Source organism: Leptonotus elevatus, chromosome 18 (assembly GCF_054856555.1).
Source record: "Leptonotus elevatus isolate MCC_2025b chromosome 18, RoL_Lele_1.0, whole genome shotgun sequence".
NCBI classification, from domain to species: Eukaryota; Metazoa; Chordata; class Actinopteri; order Syngnathiformes; family Syngnathidae; genus Leptonotus; species Leptonotus elevatus.
The window spans coordinates 3,279,215-3,298,495 of NC_141256.1; the positions used below are offsets into that span (position 1 = coordinate 3,279,215).

Consider the following 19,281-nt stretch of genomic DNA (forward strand, 5'->3'; position numbering starts at 1 on the left):
GATTGTTGTCCGGCAGTCGGGATACGCCCCGCCCAAAAAGAACAAGAAAATCGCTTACCTCTTCAGGACGGTGGTGGCCGTCAAGGGATGCATTCTCGCAGTCGGCGTGATGTCACCATGACGTCATATCAAGTGTTGGCCGTTTTGAAAAGGGGGCACGCGCAGGTAAACATCGTTAGACAAACGTTGCCCGAAATTAATATATTTCAGCTGTGTTTTGCATCTTTTTCATAAAAACTCGTTCAGAATGACTTATAATGATCACGAGTCACTGCCAGACACTTGATCGCGTATGTAAAACCACCTCAGAAGAAGGGCCTATGGTGGGACGTGACTCATGCGACAGCAGGTTTCACCTGGTGTGTTTGAAACTTAAAAGGCTGCCAAAAGCAAGAAAATGGTATTGTCAAGACTGCCGTAAAGCATTTTTTTTTGCTTACATAGCATGTAAATATTGTTTATGGTGTTTGCACTGTTTTTTTATTTACTTACTAATCTTTGTGCAATTAGATTTATACTTACTTTATATCATGTTTTATGTTCCATTGCAAATAAGAGAAAAGAAATAGCTGATAAAACAAATGAGGTACCATTTACTGTCATAAGACTTTATTCATGTAAATTAAAAACAAAAACAAAAAAACGAATCTCCTGCAACAATCAAAAGACAGATTCCAAGCTATAAAAATACATTTGAATTGGAAGCGCCTTTCGAGTCCCTCAGTACATCAGTAGAAAAGAGAACAGTTAAAAATCTACAGATTAAATGAGATTTTGACTAAGAAACTAATAAAAATATTAAGGAGAAATGCTGTGCGGTTACAGTGTTCAACCTGTAATGACCAAAATCAAATACGATGAATACATCACAATGATTTGTAAGATGATCTTAATTTACTGTTCATCATATACAATGCTGGGGCCCAATGTTGCTCAAAATGGCACACACTCGCACAATCTTATCGCAATTCGATAAAGTACATCCCAGCGCTTCATCTTTCAAACTCTGCACACATCGAATTGGCAGTGTACCTTTCAGAACTCTAAATCTATTTTATATAACATGTTCGACATGCATCCTCTCGGAGGAAATTTTCCTTGATATCTCTACTCCCCTGGCATGTAGCTGTTTCTTACCCTTCATAAACGCTGGAGTCAAAAGTTCACAGCTGCAACGAGTAGCAACGTCCCCATGAAGGGTAAATAAACCAAGTATCTGGTCACCAGGCATGTAATACTTGGAATCAATAAAAACAGATTCAGAAACCTTCCCACCCCAACAACTAGCCAAAAATGTGACATTTCCCAATGGATTGCAAGCAACAAATACTTTAACAGTACAATGTTTTTTTGTAGCTACTGTAGCACCAAGCTCTGGCTAGCAGGTTCTTTGGCGATTCGATGAAGATCTCAAAACAGTCAACAATTGGGGTTAGTCTAGGAAATTTGGCATGAAAAACAGGAGGGTTGATTTGATGAATATTTTCCCTGTGAGGCAATTTAATGAAACCAAGGTTCTGTTTCATTTAGAGTTGAAGACGTGCAGGCTTTGAGAGATGTTCTTAGTCGGCACTTCAAGGGTTAACATCTGCCAGGAACTGTAATGCATTAAGAAATAAAATAAAATTACTTCAAGATCCTGTCATGCATGATATAGTAGTCATGTACCTGTTTGAGATCTCCGTGATCTTCATGATGTTCTCTCATATTGTGCCACCTTACACCCAGAGCCAGAACTATTTATTTTCTTTCTTTGGGAAGAGGGAGAGTACATAATCTGGGTGGTTCTCCATGTTGACATTAGCACCTAGAAAGAAGTGATGATTTTTAATTGGGAACCACAAGAATGACTTAAAATAATACAGGAAAAATGTATTGTGTGGAAGTGAGCAAACTGGTAGTATATACAAAGTGGTTATTTTGCCGTAACCGGCAATTTGCCTCCAAGCGTTATTTTGCCGTGAATCGCGGTAGAACAAAGTGGGGTGTTACGAGGCAGGAACCACGCAGTGTATGACTCACGTCACGGCAAAATAACCAATTCCTGCCAGGCCAATAATATAGCGCTCTGGCGATTGACCAATCATAGCAGTTCACGGCAAAATAACGCTAACGAGAGAGTTACCGGTTACGGCACAGGTGGGCATCAAGGGCCGGAGTCCTGCAGGTTTTGCATGTTGCCCTTCTCCAACACAGCTGATATATGATCAGCTCATCAGCAAGCTCTGCATAAACCTGATAACGATCCTGTTGATTGGAATCAGCTTGTGTTGGAAGTGAGAGACCTCCAAAACCTGCAGGACTCCAGCCCTCGAGGACCGAGATTGCCCACCTCTGGGTTACGGTAATAATAACTAGGGGTGGGAATCTTTGTATGTCTCACGATTCGATTCAATTCATAATCGATTTTTGATTAGGAACGATTTTTGATTCAAAATTATTTGATTGACAATGATATTTGCTTCAATTTATAGATGTGCTAGGAATAGTAATGATCTACTCCAGTCTGACTTGCTAATGCTAATAAGCGCGCTACTCGCGGCACTTTTATCACTCAAAAGAACGGCTCCACACTGTAAAAAAAACAACTTTTATTGGAATAACTTGATTGTGACTTTTTCCTTCTACTCTCTAATTTGGCTACAACTTAACAGTGTATTAGATCGCATGGAACCACAGTGCCCCGAAGTGGCCAAATCGGGTACAACATGAACAGCGCTCCGAATAAAGGCACACACAGACAAAGACAGTATAAAATAATTGAAATAAAATCGATTTTGGGACATTTAAAATCGATTCTGAATCGTACTAAATGAGAATCGATTTTTTTTGCACACCCCTAATAATAACCACTGCCTAGTCTATTGAATCCTAGCAGCTGATTAGGGCAAAAAAAATCTATAAAACTTTTACTCACCAGTAATAAAATGTTGGCTGCAAACATAAGGATGGATTTAGGTTCCCACAGGCGAAAATCGTCCACGGTACCGCCTGCTTTCACTGTTTCTCAATTGATTGCTTTCAGCCATTTGTGTCTCCTTTTCTTCTCACGAGGAAGAATGAAGATTGAAGAACTGCAGATGCGGCTCCGAATTCGTCCTTGTTTTACAACCCGCAACACAGCAACTTTTAGTCATTCCGACGGACAACAGATCGCAAATAAGACCGAAGTTTGACGCGTTTGTAATCCAATGCACGACAGAGCAACTGCTTGTGTTATGTCCCCTTTTCAATATGGCGAAGCGTTACTATGGTTGGTGACGTCATAAACGCCCGGATGTCCGACTATGAGAATGGCCCCCAACAAAATGTGTCCTACATATGAAAGTGAAAGGCTTCACTGGTCTTTTGGACGTCCGCACGAGTTGATCCCGCACATCTATCCCTCTGAATTTTTGGCTTCGGAAAACGAATAAAGAATACACCCTTCATATATGGACGGTCGTAGTGTCTGGAGTCGTTTCAGCAAGTTCCATAATAGCTGTGTTTACTCGACATGTTTTTCCCCCGGAGATAAACTAGAATAAAACAAACAATACTAGCATGGCTCGTCTGCAAGCACGCTTCTATGTTGACCCCCTTTCCGATTCACGCTGCTGGAGTCACGTGGCCTTGCGATCTAAAAATAGCATTTTTACTTCAACACACGGGTCTCGATTAATGACATTTTCACAACATTCCAGAGGCTCTGAGTTACGAACTGCCGTTGATAGTGTAAGTAAGTAGCTTTCGTAGCGACAAAGTTGGCATGACTTTGCGCTGCTAATAGCTAAGTGCTAGTGAGGTCTGTTCGTCTCGACGAGACGACATACACGTTATGAGTGTAGCTTGTACTAATGACAGCATTTTTTTTGCAAAGCATATACATTTACAAGCACAGATGACTAACAAATGTACACGGTCGCTGCATAATCGTGACGTGTTCGCAGTCTCGTCGAGACAAACGGGTATCGCAAACTTTTAGCTCAGCGGTTAGCATTGCAGACTCACAACTTTGTCCCTACGAAAGACAAGCTAGTTAATAATACTCTTATCAATGGCAAATCTGAGCTTCTGCAATGTTGTAAAATCGTCATTAATATAGGCAAACACGGTAAAATAGCCTATTTACAACCAGCAAAATAACACTCGGAGTGTTACCAATCTCAGAAAAATAACCACTGCTTTTATGGTAGCATTATTTTCATACCTTTTTCTTATTTTGTGACTCCAACCGCTTTTGGGGTCGGTCGCTAAATATTGTTGGGACTGCATCAGATTTGAGCTTCTTTTTAGCCAAGTATCCCAATAGCGCCGCTCCTAAGTTCTTCTCGTAGCAGGATTCAGCAAAATGGTCCTCGCAAACCACCAAATACCGGCCAAAAGGGAAATTTCTCATAGAGTGTCCTGCACACAAGTTATGAAGCCACTGTTTCGCTATTCATTTTCGTTGAGGATTACCAGGTTTAGGCACACAAAAATAGTGCTTATCTCTGTTTTTCCATTTGTTATTCAGACATCGATATGCCTTGCATTCGGCCATGTTGTCTCTGGGAGGATGTGTGATGCCATTGTTTATGTTCACTCGTTGCATTACAGGATACTGTGTGGCAAGAAACAACGTGTTTTACATGTACTTCGATGAAACGCACTACATTAGAAAAGTATCGATACATGGTTTTATGAATCGATACTGGGCTATGAAAAGCAATATCGATTCGATATCAATGTACTGAGATTTTAAACCCAGCCTGATTAGAAAACACTGATCTGAATATATGACTAGATAGCAGAGAGCCCATACACACTAGTGTAAGCCATTGAAGTCACAGGGCGGCCATCTTGCTCCTCCCATCTCGCGAGTAGACTACTGTATAAATCATTGCATATTTGTTAATACCTTCTGGGAAGATTTGCACGACTGGTTATTCCCTAAATTGCCGAATGTCTCTTTTTTGACAAAAGAAAATGTTTTAAATGGTATTTCTGTAATCCCATGACCTGGTCATTAACATACTCATAATTCTTGGTAATTTTTTTGTACATTAAAATTGACTCGGTTTTGATAATTGAATAGTTTTTTATGTGGAGGGGTTCATAAAAGTAGATTTAGTTGGGGGGGGGGGGGTTGGGGTTGTGCAATCCCAGGCAAGCTGGGGGAAACGGACTGCCTGAAATAACAAAATATCTACAAAATATACACAAAAATAAATAATAAAAAAAGAAAATAATGAAGTGTCCAAGATTCAGGTGAATCATTCACATGCAGGGCACTGGTAATCCCCCTTGATATCAGGACTCCCGACACACTCATGGTGAAACCACCTCTTGCACATGCCACAAAAGAGACAGAAGAGTGAAATGTAAACGTGATCTCGATTCAATCTATAATCTTTTGGTAGCCATAATCATATGCAATAGTACTTCGGAAATCACAGCAGCTGTGATTAAAAATTGTAAATTTATAAACTCAACTCAACTGCATTTATAAAGCACTTTAAAATGAGCATTGCTGTACACAGGTGTGCCCCTGGCGGAACCCAGGACCAAAACCAGATGGAACCCATGCCCATATGATGTGAAAACACACATAGGACCCAAGTGGACATGTTGGCTGGGTCGTTATAAAATTTTAACTCCACTTAATTTTGATTTAATTTCAACAATAATGTTCGTCATTAAAAATAAAAAGACCGTGTGCCGCCTGTCCACCGGACAGCGGAGCGGAAAGGGCACCGGCGCTCACACCATCTCCCGCCGCGTGGAGGGACGGAACACCGGGGGCAGAAGGGGACATGGGGTGAGCGCCGGTGCCCTTTCCGCTCCGCTGTCCGGTCCCGATGCCTGGGTACGGGGGGTCCCCGGGGTTTGGGGGTCGGGGTCTGGGGGGCTGGCGGTTGGTGGGGGTGGGCGGCTTGGTTAGGGGGGGCCCCGTTCTGCTGCATTGGGTTGGGGGCGCGGGCCATGTTGGGGTGGGGGGCGCTCCTGGCACCTGGGTTTGCTCTCCGGCCAGTGGCCCCTGCGGGGCCCAGGGGTTGTCCCTTGGCCCTGCCGTGGCCTGGGGGGCCCTGAGGTGTTGTGCTTGCTCTGTCCTGGCCGAGGTCGACGGCTCCCCTCTTTGGTGAAGATTTTCATGCATGCCAGATCCACCACACCAGCATCTATCGAAATGCAAACACAATCTGCTTCTTCCTCTGGTCGTTGAATCGGTGGAGGCTGATGTCTGTGGATCTCACTCTGCTTCATCTATCCTTCCTTCTTTTCCTCAGTCTCTCCTTTGGTCTCTTGAGGTCTCCCTAATTTGTTGGAATTTAGATGTTTCTGGGGTTGGTGAAAGACTCTGGTTGGTAACCCGGTGGGTAGTAGGTGATGTCTGGTCGGTGCTGGATTTCACTTTCCTTTCTTTTCTTTGATCCTTCCTCGGGTCTCCTGACAACCTCACGACTCTAGCTGGATTCTGAAGTATTCGGTTTAGGTGAACGGTATGGGATTTTAATAGGTTTTAGGTGAACTAATGAGTACACACTCACATGCACTCACCCCACATACAAAAATAAATAAATAAATAAAAATAAAAAGAGAGAGAGCGCAATGATGATGACATGTCAAATCAGTAAAATTACCGAATGAACAATACTGAGCTCTTAAGAATAATTTTTTTTAAAAAAAGACCCGCTCCGCTGTCTGGCCCCTCTTCGGCACCGATGCCTGGGTACGGGGGGGGGGGTCCCCGGGGTTTGGGGGTTGGGGTTTGAGGGGCTGGCGGTGGTGGGGTCGGGGGGCGGCGGCTTGTTTGGGGGTGGAGGGTGGCTGGGGGTTTGAGGGCCTGGGGGGCGGCTGGGGCTGGGGCTGGGTTGTGGTGGGTGGCAGGTGTGGGTGGGGGGAGCGGGGGCTGTGGGCTGGTGGGGTGCTTGGCGGGCCTGCCGTGCCCCGTTCTGCTGCGTTGGGCTTGGGGCGCGGACCGTGTGGGGTGGGGGGACGCTCCTGGGTTTGCTCTCTGGCCGGTGGCCCCTGCGGGGCCCGGGGGTTGTCCCTTGGTGCTGCCGTGGCCTGGGGTGCCCTGGAGGGTTGTGCTTGCTCTGTCCTGGCCGGGGTCGACGGCTCCCCTCTTTGGTGGAGGTTTTCATGCATGCCAGATCCACCACACCAGCATCTATCGAAATTCAAACACAATCTGCTTCTTCCTCTGGTCGTTAAATCGGTGGAGGCTGATGTCTGTGGATCTCACTCTGCTTCATCTAACCTTCCTTCTTTTCCTCAGTCTCTCCTTTGGTCTCCCTAATTTGTTGGAATTTAGATGTTTCTCGGGTTGGTGAAAGACTCTGGTTGGTAACCCGGTGGGTAGTAGGTAATGTCTGGTCGGTGCTGGATTTCACTTTCCTTTATTTTCTTTGATCCTTCCTCGGGTCTCCTGACAACCTCACGACTCTAGCTGGATTCTGAAGTATTCGGTTTAGGTGAACGGTATGGGATTTTTAATAAGTTTTAGGCGAATTAATGAGTACACAATCACACACACGCACATACTCACGCACATACAAAATAAAAAAACTTTTTTAAAAAGAGAGCAATAAAAAAAAAAGGGGGAACAAAGGGGAAAAAAAAGACCCTAGCGGCCCCTTTCTGATTTTACCTAATCCCAATAGGTTTCAGATTACATTGTATTGATATCATAAAGATGTTATATGAATTGCCACACATTTTAGCTCACGAGATGCTGTGACTATCGCGAGACCTACAGCGAGACCAGAAACCCTAACATGGCGGCGCCCTGCTGCTAAGATAGAACTAGCTCTATTATACTAAACTAATCCAAATTTAACCATCATATATCTTGGCTTTTCTCTTCTCTCTTTCATCCGGCAGATTTGAAATACCACCCAACGTGGAGGACCTTGAACGTTTCATCGACGGATATTTTTACAGCTGCGCGATGGAGGATCCTTCCGTCGAGAAACCGTTGAAGAAACCTTCTTCGAAGAAGAGGAAAAACGACTCAGCGACGGACACGGATGACCTAACCACTACGGACGTTTCGGTCAGTGTGCTGGAGTCCATAAATAAAAAACTTGACGTCCTCGGCCTCATCCTCGAGGACGTCAAAGAATTAAAGGTAAACCTGGAATTCGTCAGTCAGCAGGTAAGTGTCCTTCAACGGGAAAATGCCGAGCTACACTCTTCACTCGCGGCTGTTTCAGCCGAGCTGGAAACTATGAAAAAGGAGAATAAAACGCTAAAAGAAACAGTTTTAGATGTCCAATCCCGTAGTATGCAGGAGAATTTAATATTCTCAGGTATATCCGAGAATACCTCTGATAACCCAGAGGTTGAGATAAAAAAAATTATGACGACGTCATTAAAAATTCCTTAGGAGACGGTAAATAACATCTCTTTTGACCGGGTACATCGGCTTGGAGCCCGTAGGGGCAACAAACCCCGTCCTATTATTGCCAAGTTTGAGCATTTTAAACAGAAAGAATTTGTAAAAAGTAAAGGACGTGAGCTTAAAGGGACCTCATTTGGAATGAATGATCAATTCCCGAGAGAGATCAATGAGCGGCGAAAGGTACTGTTTCCTATAATGAAACAAAATAGGCAGGAGGGTAAACGGACTACGATAGCCGTTGATAAGTTATATATCGATGGCCAACTATTCCGGAACCCCAATTCCACTCCCTGGCTGTTCTAATTGGCATTGGTGGAACTAAACTTAGTTTGATTACTAGGTGTATACATATACTGTATATGTGGTTATAAAACCAAAAATATGAATACTTATTATGTTTAGGCTATATTATAAATATAATATTAATACACAACTATATCTAAAGTATATTTAAATAAAAAAATCTCGCTTGGGTTACTGGTGTATTGTTATGTTTAATCCCCTGTTAATTTCCTTCACTTTCACCTCCCTACTCGTTTTTGCACTGTTTTATTTACTTACACGTTACCTTACACGTTACCTTATACGTTACCTCATATTTTACACAAACTATATAAATCACCTAACCACTTTGATTCTATCCTATAACATGCCAGTGGTGGCAAATGGCCTATACAGATATATACATAGGACTGAGTTTATATTATTTGTATGCATAAATTAGTTCTGGTTTCCTGGAATGTTTGTGGCGCTCGCTCACAGGCAAAAAGAATAAAAACTTTAGACCATCTCTTAAAATTAAAAGCAGATATTTGCCTCCTACAAGAAACCCACCTACAAAAATCTGAAGAAAAATTACTTATTGATAAAAATTTTAGCCAAGTGTACTCTGCCCCTTATAACAGTAGACAAAGGGGAGTCTGTATACTCATACGTAAGAATTTACTCTTTACTCTAAATAATACAATAACAGACCCAGTGGGCCGATACATTATTATTCAGGTGACTATATTTAATAAAATATATACATTCGGTAATTTATATGCCCCTAATAATGATGATCCGGCCTTTTTCCATGAATTTTTCTCTAAGCTGTTTGAATTAGCAGCGAACTCTACTATTATTATTGGAGGAGACTTTAACACAACCTTAAATCCATTAATAGATCGTTCTAATAAAACAACATGTATAAGGCCATCACAATCTACAAAAGTAATAGGGGAATATATGGATGACTTTGGCCTCGTCGACAGCTGGAGACTTAAAAACCCAAATTAGAAGGAATTTACCTTCTTTTCCGCTGTGCACCGGTCCTTTTCAAGAATTTATTTTTTTCTTACAAATAATTCTATTGCTGATAAAACCGTTACAAAAATACATCCTATTATTATTAGCGACCATGCACCAGTCTCCCTTTCCCTACAAGTTGATTATACATTTAAACCACCACCTACATGGCGTTTTAACATCTCACTACTAAACGACGCAGAATTTGACAAAATTAGAAGAAAAGAATGGGCAGACTTTTTGGAAATAAATGACTCTCCAGACCTATCTCCAGCTCTTCTCTGGGAAGCTGGGAAAGCAGTAATTAGAGGTAAAATTATATCATATTCATCTTATAAAAAGAAACAGGATCAAAAATTAGAAAAAGACTTGGAAGATAAAATTAAACAACTGACGGATGAGTACGCAATAAACCCAAATAACCAAATATGGACTGACTTACAAAATACAAAAATACAGTTAGACGATATGTTAACTAAAAAGACAGAGTTTATAATACAACAATTGAGATACAACAACTTTGAATATAATAACAAATCAGGTAAATTTCTTGCAAACCAACTTCAACGTAATCGGGAAAAATCGCTTATAACGGCTATTAAAGGGACAACTGGTGAATGTACACAATCACCAGAAGAAATTAATCAAATTTTTTATAATTATTATCACAACCTATACTCAGAAACTAATAAACCTAACCCAGAGCATATTGAGGCATTCCTCAGTAGCTTAAATATACCTCAGGTAACTACTGAATATAAAGATATGTTAGATGCACCACTTACTATAAACGAGTTGTACAGTGCTCTAGATAGTATGCCAAATGGCAAAGCACCCGGCCCGGATGGTTATCCGGCTATATTTTTAAAGCACTTCTGGTCAATGCTTGCTCCACTATTCTTAAGAGTAGTAACAGAAATTAAAACTAATGGTCACATACGCCCACACATGAATACAGCAGCAATTAAACTTTTATTAAAGCCAGAAAAAGACCCCACCCTTCCATCAAGTTACCGTCCGATTTCACTAATTAACACTGATATTAAAATTATCACTAAGGCTTTTACATCTAGATTAGAAACAGTAATCCCGACAATCATTCATAGCGACCAAACAGGCTTTATTAACTCTTTGACTGCCAGACGTTTTCAGAAAAGGGATGCCGTCAGTGCCAGCCGATTTAAGCATTTTGACTGATCTTTCAAGGTCCACAGAAAATGTTCTGTTTGGACTATGGAAACACACGTACTACCAAATGAAAGATTGGACTTTCATCTTTCATCAGAAAAAAAAGTTTGTTTCTACCTTATTCCGTTCTTTAGTAATCAACAATAGAAAATGGTTAGTTTGACCCAATTTCGCCTGTTTTGGACCAAAATACGGATATTATTTCATGCATTCTAGTGAATTTGACACTTCTTTTTGTCCATGAATGATGCCACAAACACCTAAATAGTGCTTTACTTCTATAAAACACTACCACCAAGAATGAAAAAGTGTTTTTTGATAGCAAAATACGTTTATTTACATTCAACAGTGTAACAATTTGACAACAATTTGGCAAACTATTTACAAATGTGTGCAACTGTGGTGCTATTTACAAATATGTGGATGTTTCAACGACAGTTTTTCTTTGTGTAACACTCTCCTGCGTGCAAGGAGACGCAACCGCATTTGCACAACAGATTGCCTCTTCGCGTGCTCCACTTTCTTGCCGGCCGTTTTTTTCCGGGGAATAGCAAGTATATACTGCAGTGTGTGTTGCCATCAAGTCTAATATCAGGATCATGCTACGGTTTCGTTACGTCTCGCTTCCTCGTGTCCTTCAGTTGCTATACCGGGTGGTAAGAGATGTTCTGATCCATCTTATCCACTCCATTCATGGTGGCATCGTAGTCCAGAAACAGTGTCTTCTCCGTGATCAGACTGTACCCGCTCCTCCGATGAATATGCATTGGACTCGGGATACTCTTCATTGTCCGATCGAATGTCCGCTTGTGCAGCTCCGGCGTTAGCAGCGCTAGCCGCGCTTAGCCGGTGAGGCTTACTACGTGTTCATAACAGTCGCGTCAAGGCTTCCAACTTTGGCGTCAAGCTCGGAGTCATCATCATCATCATCATCAATCTGCATTGGTCGATGCCAACTCTCCATCGCCCGATCGAATGTCCGATTGTGTAGAAGTACCCGGTCGGCTATTGTGCGCGTCTTGCGGCCTTAGCAGCGCTAGCCGTGCTAGCCGCGCTTAGCCGGTGAGGCTTACTACGTGATCATAACAGTCGCGTCAAGGCTTCCAACTTTGGCGTCAAGCTCGGAGTCATCATCATCGTCGACATCAATGCGCTTTTTAGTATTGATTGATGCTTTCCGTCTTTGAAAAAAATGCTCAAGCGTGAGCTGCTTGCAACCGGTTGCTTGGTCAAGCCATTGACCAGCCATTGTCTCCTCAACACTCTAGCTCCGCCTCACGTCTTCTACTGACGCCCACGGTGGGCGGCCCATCCAACCTTGTGCAAAGAGAGTCATCGCTGCCCTCTAGGGGCCAAAACGAGTCTTTTACTAATCAGATCTGCCTGATACTTTCAGCACAGCTGCCCAAGGCTTTCCTGCACCCGTTTTCAAAAAAAAACAAAAACATAGGTCTTTTAACGTCCTCGGCGCCCTTCCCTAGGTTTATGCTAAACGTTATATAACGTTTATGGCAGTCAAAGAGTTAAAGAGCGTCACTCTACTAATATTAGAAGGCTCTTTAACCTTATTAGTATGTCACAGCGGCATGATAAAAAGGCAGTTATTATATCATTGGATGCAGAAAAAGCTTTTGATAAAGTTAACTGGTCCATCCTCTTTGCTGTTTTAAATAAATTTGGTTATGGGAAGTCATTTATTCACTGGGTGTCAGTATTATATGATTCTCCTAAAGCTACTGTTACTACTAATGGGATTATATCTAAGAGTTTTACTCTACAGAGAGGCACAAGACAGGGATGCCCACTGTCGCCTTTATTATTTGCAATATTTATTGAACCACTTGCATTAGCCATACGCCAGGAAAGAATGATTCAAGGAATTCACTCTGGGGTAACAGAACATAAAATTAATCTATATGCCGATGATATTTTACTTTATTTAGAAAAACCTGCTATTTCGTTAGGGGAAGTATTTAACTTAATAACTAAATTCTCACAGTTATCAGACTATTCTATTAACTGGACAAAATCAACACTTCTACCTATTACAGAAAATTCATGGAACCCTGCAAGCCAGGACCCATACTACTCATTTCCTATAGGTAATTTAAAATACTTAGGTATAAAAATCTCACCTAAATTAACTGATTTAGTTTATTTAAATTTCACTCCACTTCTGGATAGCATTTATAGTGACTTGGAGCGCTGGAATAATCTTCCTATTTCTCTAATAGGACGAATAGCCACTATTAAAATGAAAGTTTTACCCAAAATAAACTATTTTTTCTCAATGATTCCATTTAAACCTACGGCTAACTGGTTCCAGTTGTTGGACTCAGAAAAATAAATCCAAAGGAGGTCTAGAGGCACCAAATTTTATGCACTATTATATAGCCAACCAGCTACAATATATTATTTTATGGGCACAACCCAATAGAGATACTAACTGTTGGCTGGAACTAGAACAGAAGGATTGTAATAACCTCAGACTCCTAGATTTACTCTTTATTACAACATCGATTAAGCGACATAACTGCTTTAAAAATCCAATGATTTCCGCCACCCTGACTGCCTGGTGGAAGGCACTAGAAATGACAAAAGCCCAAGTGGAGCCCTGCGGGCTTTCTCCCCTATGGCATAACCCCGACTTTCAAATTAACAACCAATCGTTTTATTTGAATGTGTGGGAGCAGAAAGGAATTACACATCTCCACCATCTCTTCTCAGATAATATGTTTATATCATATACATCCTTGCTCCAAAAATGCAAAATAAAAAAACGGAAACTTTTTACATTATTTGCAAGTTAAAAGTATGATAAAGAAACAAATTCGAACACTCCGGGGTACGCTCCAACCGTCTGTTTTAGCTTAAGATATTACCAAGCTTTCTCCGACAACAACAAAAAAACTCTCAAAAATATATAAGTTACTTTCATATACTGATAAAACGTCTTTACCCATCTCAAAATGGGAAACAGACTTGTCTATAGCTCCGGAATCTGACTTTTGGATTCAAGTTTGTGAAAACGTTTTTAAAATGACAAAACACACAAATTTACAACTTATCCAATATAAAATTATTCACAGAACATACATTACTCAATATATGATGAAGAAAATGGGACTCTCAGACTCCAGTGTTTACAAAACACTACAGACACTTATTTTCATGCTTTATGGTTATGTACTCCGGTTATGTATTTCTGGACTAAAGTCTTAGAAAAACTTTCCGCTGTCTTGGACTGTAGGATACCGTTCTCTCCAAACTTGTGTTTGCTAGGTGACTTAACAACTGACTTACCACATAAACAATTTCAATCTATACTTGTAGCCCTTACTATCGCAAAAAAAACAATTCTTGTTAACTGGAAAAATAAACAAACTTTGAATATCGACCAATGGTCTAACCTCCTCATAAATCATATTTTAATGGAAAAAATATCTGCCTCAAATAAAAACCAAACGTCAAAATTTAAAGAAACATGGTCTACGTATATAGAATTTTTTAACCTAAACTTGGATCTTAATTCTGCCTGTTAGCGAGAGCCACAGCAGCGTTATAACTTGCATTGATGTTTCTGTATTTGGCAATTTGTAACTAATGGTTGTGTTTCTATAGTCGGGAACCTGGCTGCTGCCAGCGGGATCGAGCGGATTCGCCTCCGATGGGCACCAGGGGTTGATATTCGGATTCACGGCATGCCAGTGGGTTAATTCTGTGGGTGCTGTCCCCCCTGGCTGGGCGTGGGCGGGTCTGCCCCTCTATTGGCTGCTGGGTGGCGGCTGCGTCTTGGCCGTTCCCTGGGTCTCTTGGGGGGTGCTGCGTTGCGGGGCTTTCCCTGGTGTCGGGGGCGGCGCCGTTCCGGCGCGGTCCGTCGCTCTGGGCCCGGCGACGCGGTTCGGGGCCTGTGGGCCGCCGGGGTGCCCGGTAGTTCCCTCTCCCCTCCCCCTTCCTCCCCCTTGCTGCCTCTCCCCTCCTCGCCTCTCCCCGCCCGTCCTCCGCCTCCCTGTCCCTTCTCCCTCGTCACCCTTCCTCCTCCTCTCCCCCTCTCTCTGCGGCCCTGCCGCTGCCCCCTGCCCTTCTTGTCGTCTCCTTCCCCCCTCCCCGGTACGCCTTCCTTCCCCTCCCCTGGGTCGGGGGCTCCATCCATGGCCCGGGTCTCGGTGCTACGGGGGCCGGCGGGGGTGGCTGGGGTGGCTGGGGTTTGATGTCGTGCCCGCCCCGCTCCGATGGGCGTCCTGGCACCTCGGGCGGGACCCAGTATCCGGGGGGCGAGCCCTATCGCCCCGCCGGACGGGTCTCATATGCCCGCCGGGGTCCCGGTGGGGGCCTGGTGGGCCGGTGTGCCTCCTGCCCCCGCCCGGTTGGGGAGGGCCCCGCTGGTCGCTCCTCTTAACTCACTACACTAGGTTTGCACAATACACTTTTATAGACATATAGGGCACATAACACACTTTGGGGGGTGGGGTAGGGTGGAAACACCGTCTTCACCCTACAACTCCCCTCCAATTTTAATACACCACACAACTTGGGGGGTGCCATCGGTTGGGGGCCGCAGTATAGAGCAGTGCAGCGGTCCCCTGTCTGTGTCCCCACCCCCCTCCCCGCCCTATCTATTTTTTTTAATGCACCACATACACTCAGTAACATGCTTGGGAGGCGGGTGGATCGGAGCGTGGGAATATCATTTCCCTCGGCTCCGGTTCACCTGCTCCTAATTTTAATGCACCACACACACACACACACACACACTTGTATATACACTGGGTGGGGTCACATTCACGGTTTAGGGGTAGAGTTCGCCAGTCGGCGAGCTGGCGGACTCAGTAACAGGGGTTAACTTTCACAAAGAACGCTGGGGTGACGACCGGGGCCTTCCCCCGCTGGGCCTGGGGCTCGGGGGTGTCGGCCGCCCTCCGGAGCCCCCATCTCCCCCTTCTGCCCCCGGTGTTCCGTCCATCCACACGGCGGGGGGTGGGGTGGGCGCGGCTGCCTTCTCCGCTCCGCTGTCCGGCCCCTCTTCGGCGCCGGTGCCTGGGTGCGGGTGGTCCCCGGGGGCTGGGGGTCGGGTGTTGGGGGGCTGCCGGTTGGTCGGGGGGGGAGGGCGGCTTTGTTGGGGGGGGGGGTTGCGGGGGGGTGCTGGGGTGTCTGGGGGATTGGGGACCTGGGGGCGGCTGGGGCTGGGGTGGATGGGGGGGCGGGGGTGCGGGGGTTGGGGGCCGGTGGGGTGCCTGGCGGGCCTGCAGTGCCCCGTCCTGCTGCGTTGGGTCGGGGGGCACTCCTGCTCCTGGGTTTGCTCTCCGGCCGGTGGCCCTGGCGGGGCCCGGGGGTCGTCCTTTGGCGCTGCCGCGGCCTGTGGGGCCCTGAGGTGTTGCGCTTGCTCTGTTCCGGCGGGGGTCGACTGCTCCCCTCTTTGGTGGAGATTTTCATGCATGCCAGATCCACCACACCAGCATCTACCGAAACTCAAGACACAATCTGTTTCCTCCTCAGGTCATTGAATCGGTGGAGGCTGGTGTCTGTGGATCTCACTCGGCTTCGTCTGTCCTTCCTTCCTTTTCTCTGTCTCTCCTTCGGTCTCTTGAGGCCTCCCTGATTTTATGTTTTTTGGATTTGTCGGGGTCTGGATGTTTCTTGGGTTGGGGAGGAGTTCTGGTGGGTGGTGTCTGGTCGGTGCTGGATTTCACCTTCCTTGGTCCACTCGGGTCTCCTGACGGCGGTGTTCGGTTTAGGTGAACGGTATGAGATTTTTTCTAATAGGTTTTTTGGTGAGCTAACAAATACACGCACGCACGCACATACACATACATAAAAAAATATATATATAAAAAAATAAATAAAATAAAAATAAATAAAGAGCAATGATGACATTTCCGAATGAACAATACTGAGCTCTTTATATAAAAAAATAAATATAAAAAAAAAAAAGATGTTATATGAATTTCAATAGGTTCGTCTTACTAGTTGTGATGAATAAAATTCATAGAAAAGTCAATATGCCTTTACATATTACACACTAGGGTGAATTTGTCCCCCCCTCCCCAAAAAAATCTATTTCTGTTTGTCCAATCCTCACATGCTTTTCAGCAGAAAAGGGGACTACTAAGCGTAAATGGAGTGAATTTTGCCAAAGCCCAGAGCTTTGCCCACCCACCTCAATTGGTATGACATGCAGGCATATCACTATCAAAAAACTGTAAAATACATATCAAACCCGCCCCCACGGTTTTTGTTTAAAACCATATCTTTGGGAAATAAAAACAGGCTCACGCCATCCTCCCGTCGGTTCGAGCAGAAGCCGCCATAATCCTAATGAATTAATAAATAGGAAGTAAAAATACGAGCACGCTTCTCAGCCAAGAAGTCAACATTTGAGCATGTGCACCCCCACCCCTCCCAAACTAGGCCCCTCGTGTCTGAGGCCAGAGGGCAGCCATCTTACGTTGCCTCTTTTACTAAATGGGAAATAGACAGCTTTTAGATTGCTTTCTAGTTTCTACCGTCTGACAAATTATGCTTTTTTTGTTGTTGTTCCGTGATCCCGTCCAGTCTAGAAAGAAGGCCTTGCACATACAGCTTGGACATAATTAAAACCTTTTAAAAACAATCATAAATCAAGCAGGAATCTGCAGCAGCCATACTATATCGACTGAAATAATCCATCATAGAATCGTATCACACCGCAAAGCTTTTTTATTTTGCATAACATAAAATTAAGAACAGGGTAACAGAATGAATAAAATGGTAAATTAAACGGTATTATGGCAACGTTGGATATGTTTGAAAAAATTCACATACTTGGGAACATCCCAACACAAAAAACACAATAGATTGTAGGTTACCGGGTAAATTAAAAACTCATTTTGATTAAACATATGTCTATCTTTTTTTTATACTTTCCTTCTCCAAGATAATTACTTGGTCTGGGAAGCAATTGAATTCCTCGCGATGGAGGCAGTAAAAGGTGGTGATGAGGACCAATGTGACTAGGTAAAGAAACCCGCACAGTATTGTAGATGTAAAGACTTGAGTAACCAGTTGTCCATCCCACACCTCAGTTCTCCAATTTTGCTACTTTGGGAGACTCTCCATCCTGTTCGCCAGCATCAACCACCTCGCCTTTCCTTTTACGCAGACCTTTCATCTTCCGCGTCTGAAGCTTAGAAAGATCCTGCTTCTGCATGTGCACACGGCCAAACCTTGTGCCAAAAGCATCGTGGGATATATTCTTCTTCTTCTTGGGCTGTTAAGAGTCACAGAAGGAAGAAATTCACATACATTTCAAAAATATAATATGAAAACACAGCAAACTCCATTCTAAGGTCAACATGTGCCAACTCATGATCAAACTGTTCAATTATTTAGTTACTTCCCTGCCTTGCATCAAATAGTGAATATCAGCAAAGAATTGACGACAACGCTATAAAGAGTATGCCATTTCAAATAGATGGTGGCAGCAAAGCATTTAAACCACAGCCATCCGATTTTTATTTGTTGCTGCATTGTCCTACGGTTGAAGTGGCCTTGCCAACTTGACTTTGCATTTTGACCTTTTTTTTGGGAAATGCACGGATGGTAAAAAGTTTATTAAAACAAACAGACATTAAATGTACCTTTAGAGCCTTGGGCTGTTTGTGGGATGTCTTGTACAAGTCGTCTGAAGCAAGGTGTGTTCTTCTTAAAACAAAGTCAAATGACGGCCCGATCTCCTCCAGCTCAATGCGCGGTGTCCTGCAGCCCGACTTTTTCAACAAAGACCTGCAATTTTGAAGAGCAAAAGAAAATGTATTCATATTAAGTGTTATTTTAAGAATAATTAAGATCTTAATGTTGGAGTTTCACCTGTAACTACGCATGAATATTTTGCCATCCGTGGCAGTGAAGTGCAGAACGTGTTCTAAGCCTGCCAAACGCACTGCAGACACAGTTGGACCCCTGAAGAAGTCTGGAAAAGAAAAAGCAGACCGTCCATTTGTACGAAAAGCATATTGCATTTACGTGGCGAAATAAAGCCTCTGGTTTTTCTGACAAATTTTCTGAGGGAGCTTTGTTTTTTTTGGGTGTAATTTTTTTTTCCTCCGAAAAACTGATTCCAGCACCAGCTTCTGTTTTTCGGAGTAATTTTTTTTTTTTTTTAACCACTGAACTCCAAGTAACTAGTTGCAGACTCGATAATGGCGGACACTTTCCCGCATAAAATCATGCCGATTGATTGACATGTACGTATACTTACCTTAACTGAGCCAGTAAGTAAAATTGATATAGTTGAAGGTATGTTGGAGGCATGCGGGAAAGTGTCCGCCATTGGCGAATCTGCAACAAGTCACTTCAGTGTTTTCCACAGATTTGAAATCTACTTGGGTAGGTGGACTCCAGCGTTGGGGATGGGAGGCGGGTTGGACAGGAGGTGCTTCTCAGTCCTGTTACTAAGTCTCCTC

General features: G+C 43.6%; 1 protein-coding gene across 1 annotated transcript in view; it reads right to left on the minus strand.

The window, feature by feature from the left end:
• Window positions 1-17,513: 17,513 nt before the first annotated feature.
• rpf2 (ribosome production factor 2 homolog) overlaps window positions 17,514-19,281 on the minus strand; it is a 13,262-nt gene continuing 11,494 nt past the window's right edge. Inside the window, exons 8-10 of the mRNA XM_086061097.1 lie at window positions 18,686-18,788; window positions 18,457-18,601; window positions 17,514-18,086 (exon numbers count right to left, since the gene is read on the minus strand). Of these exons, the coding sequence (XP_085917223.1) occupies window positions 17,898-18,086; window positions 18,457-18,601; window positions 18,686-18,788 (437 nt within the window). The 3' untranslated portion in view covers window positions 17,514-17,897. The remainder of the gene's footprint in view (window positions 18,087-18,456; window positions 18,602-18,685; window positions 18,789-19,281) is intronic.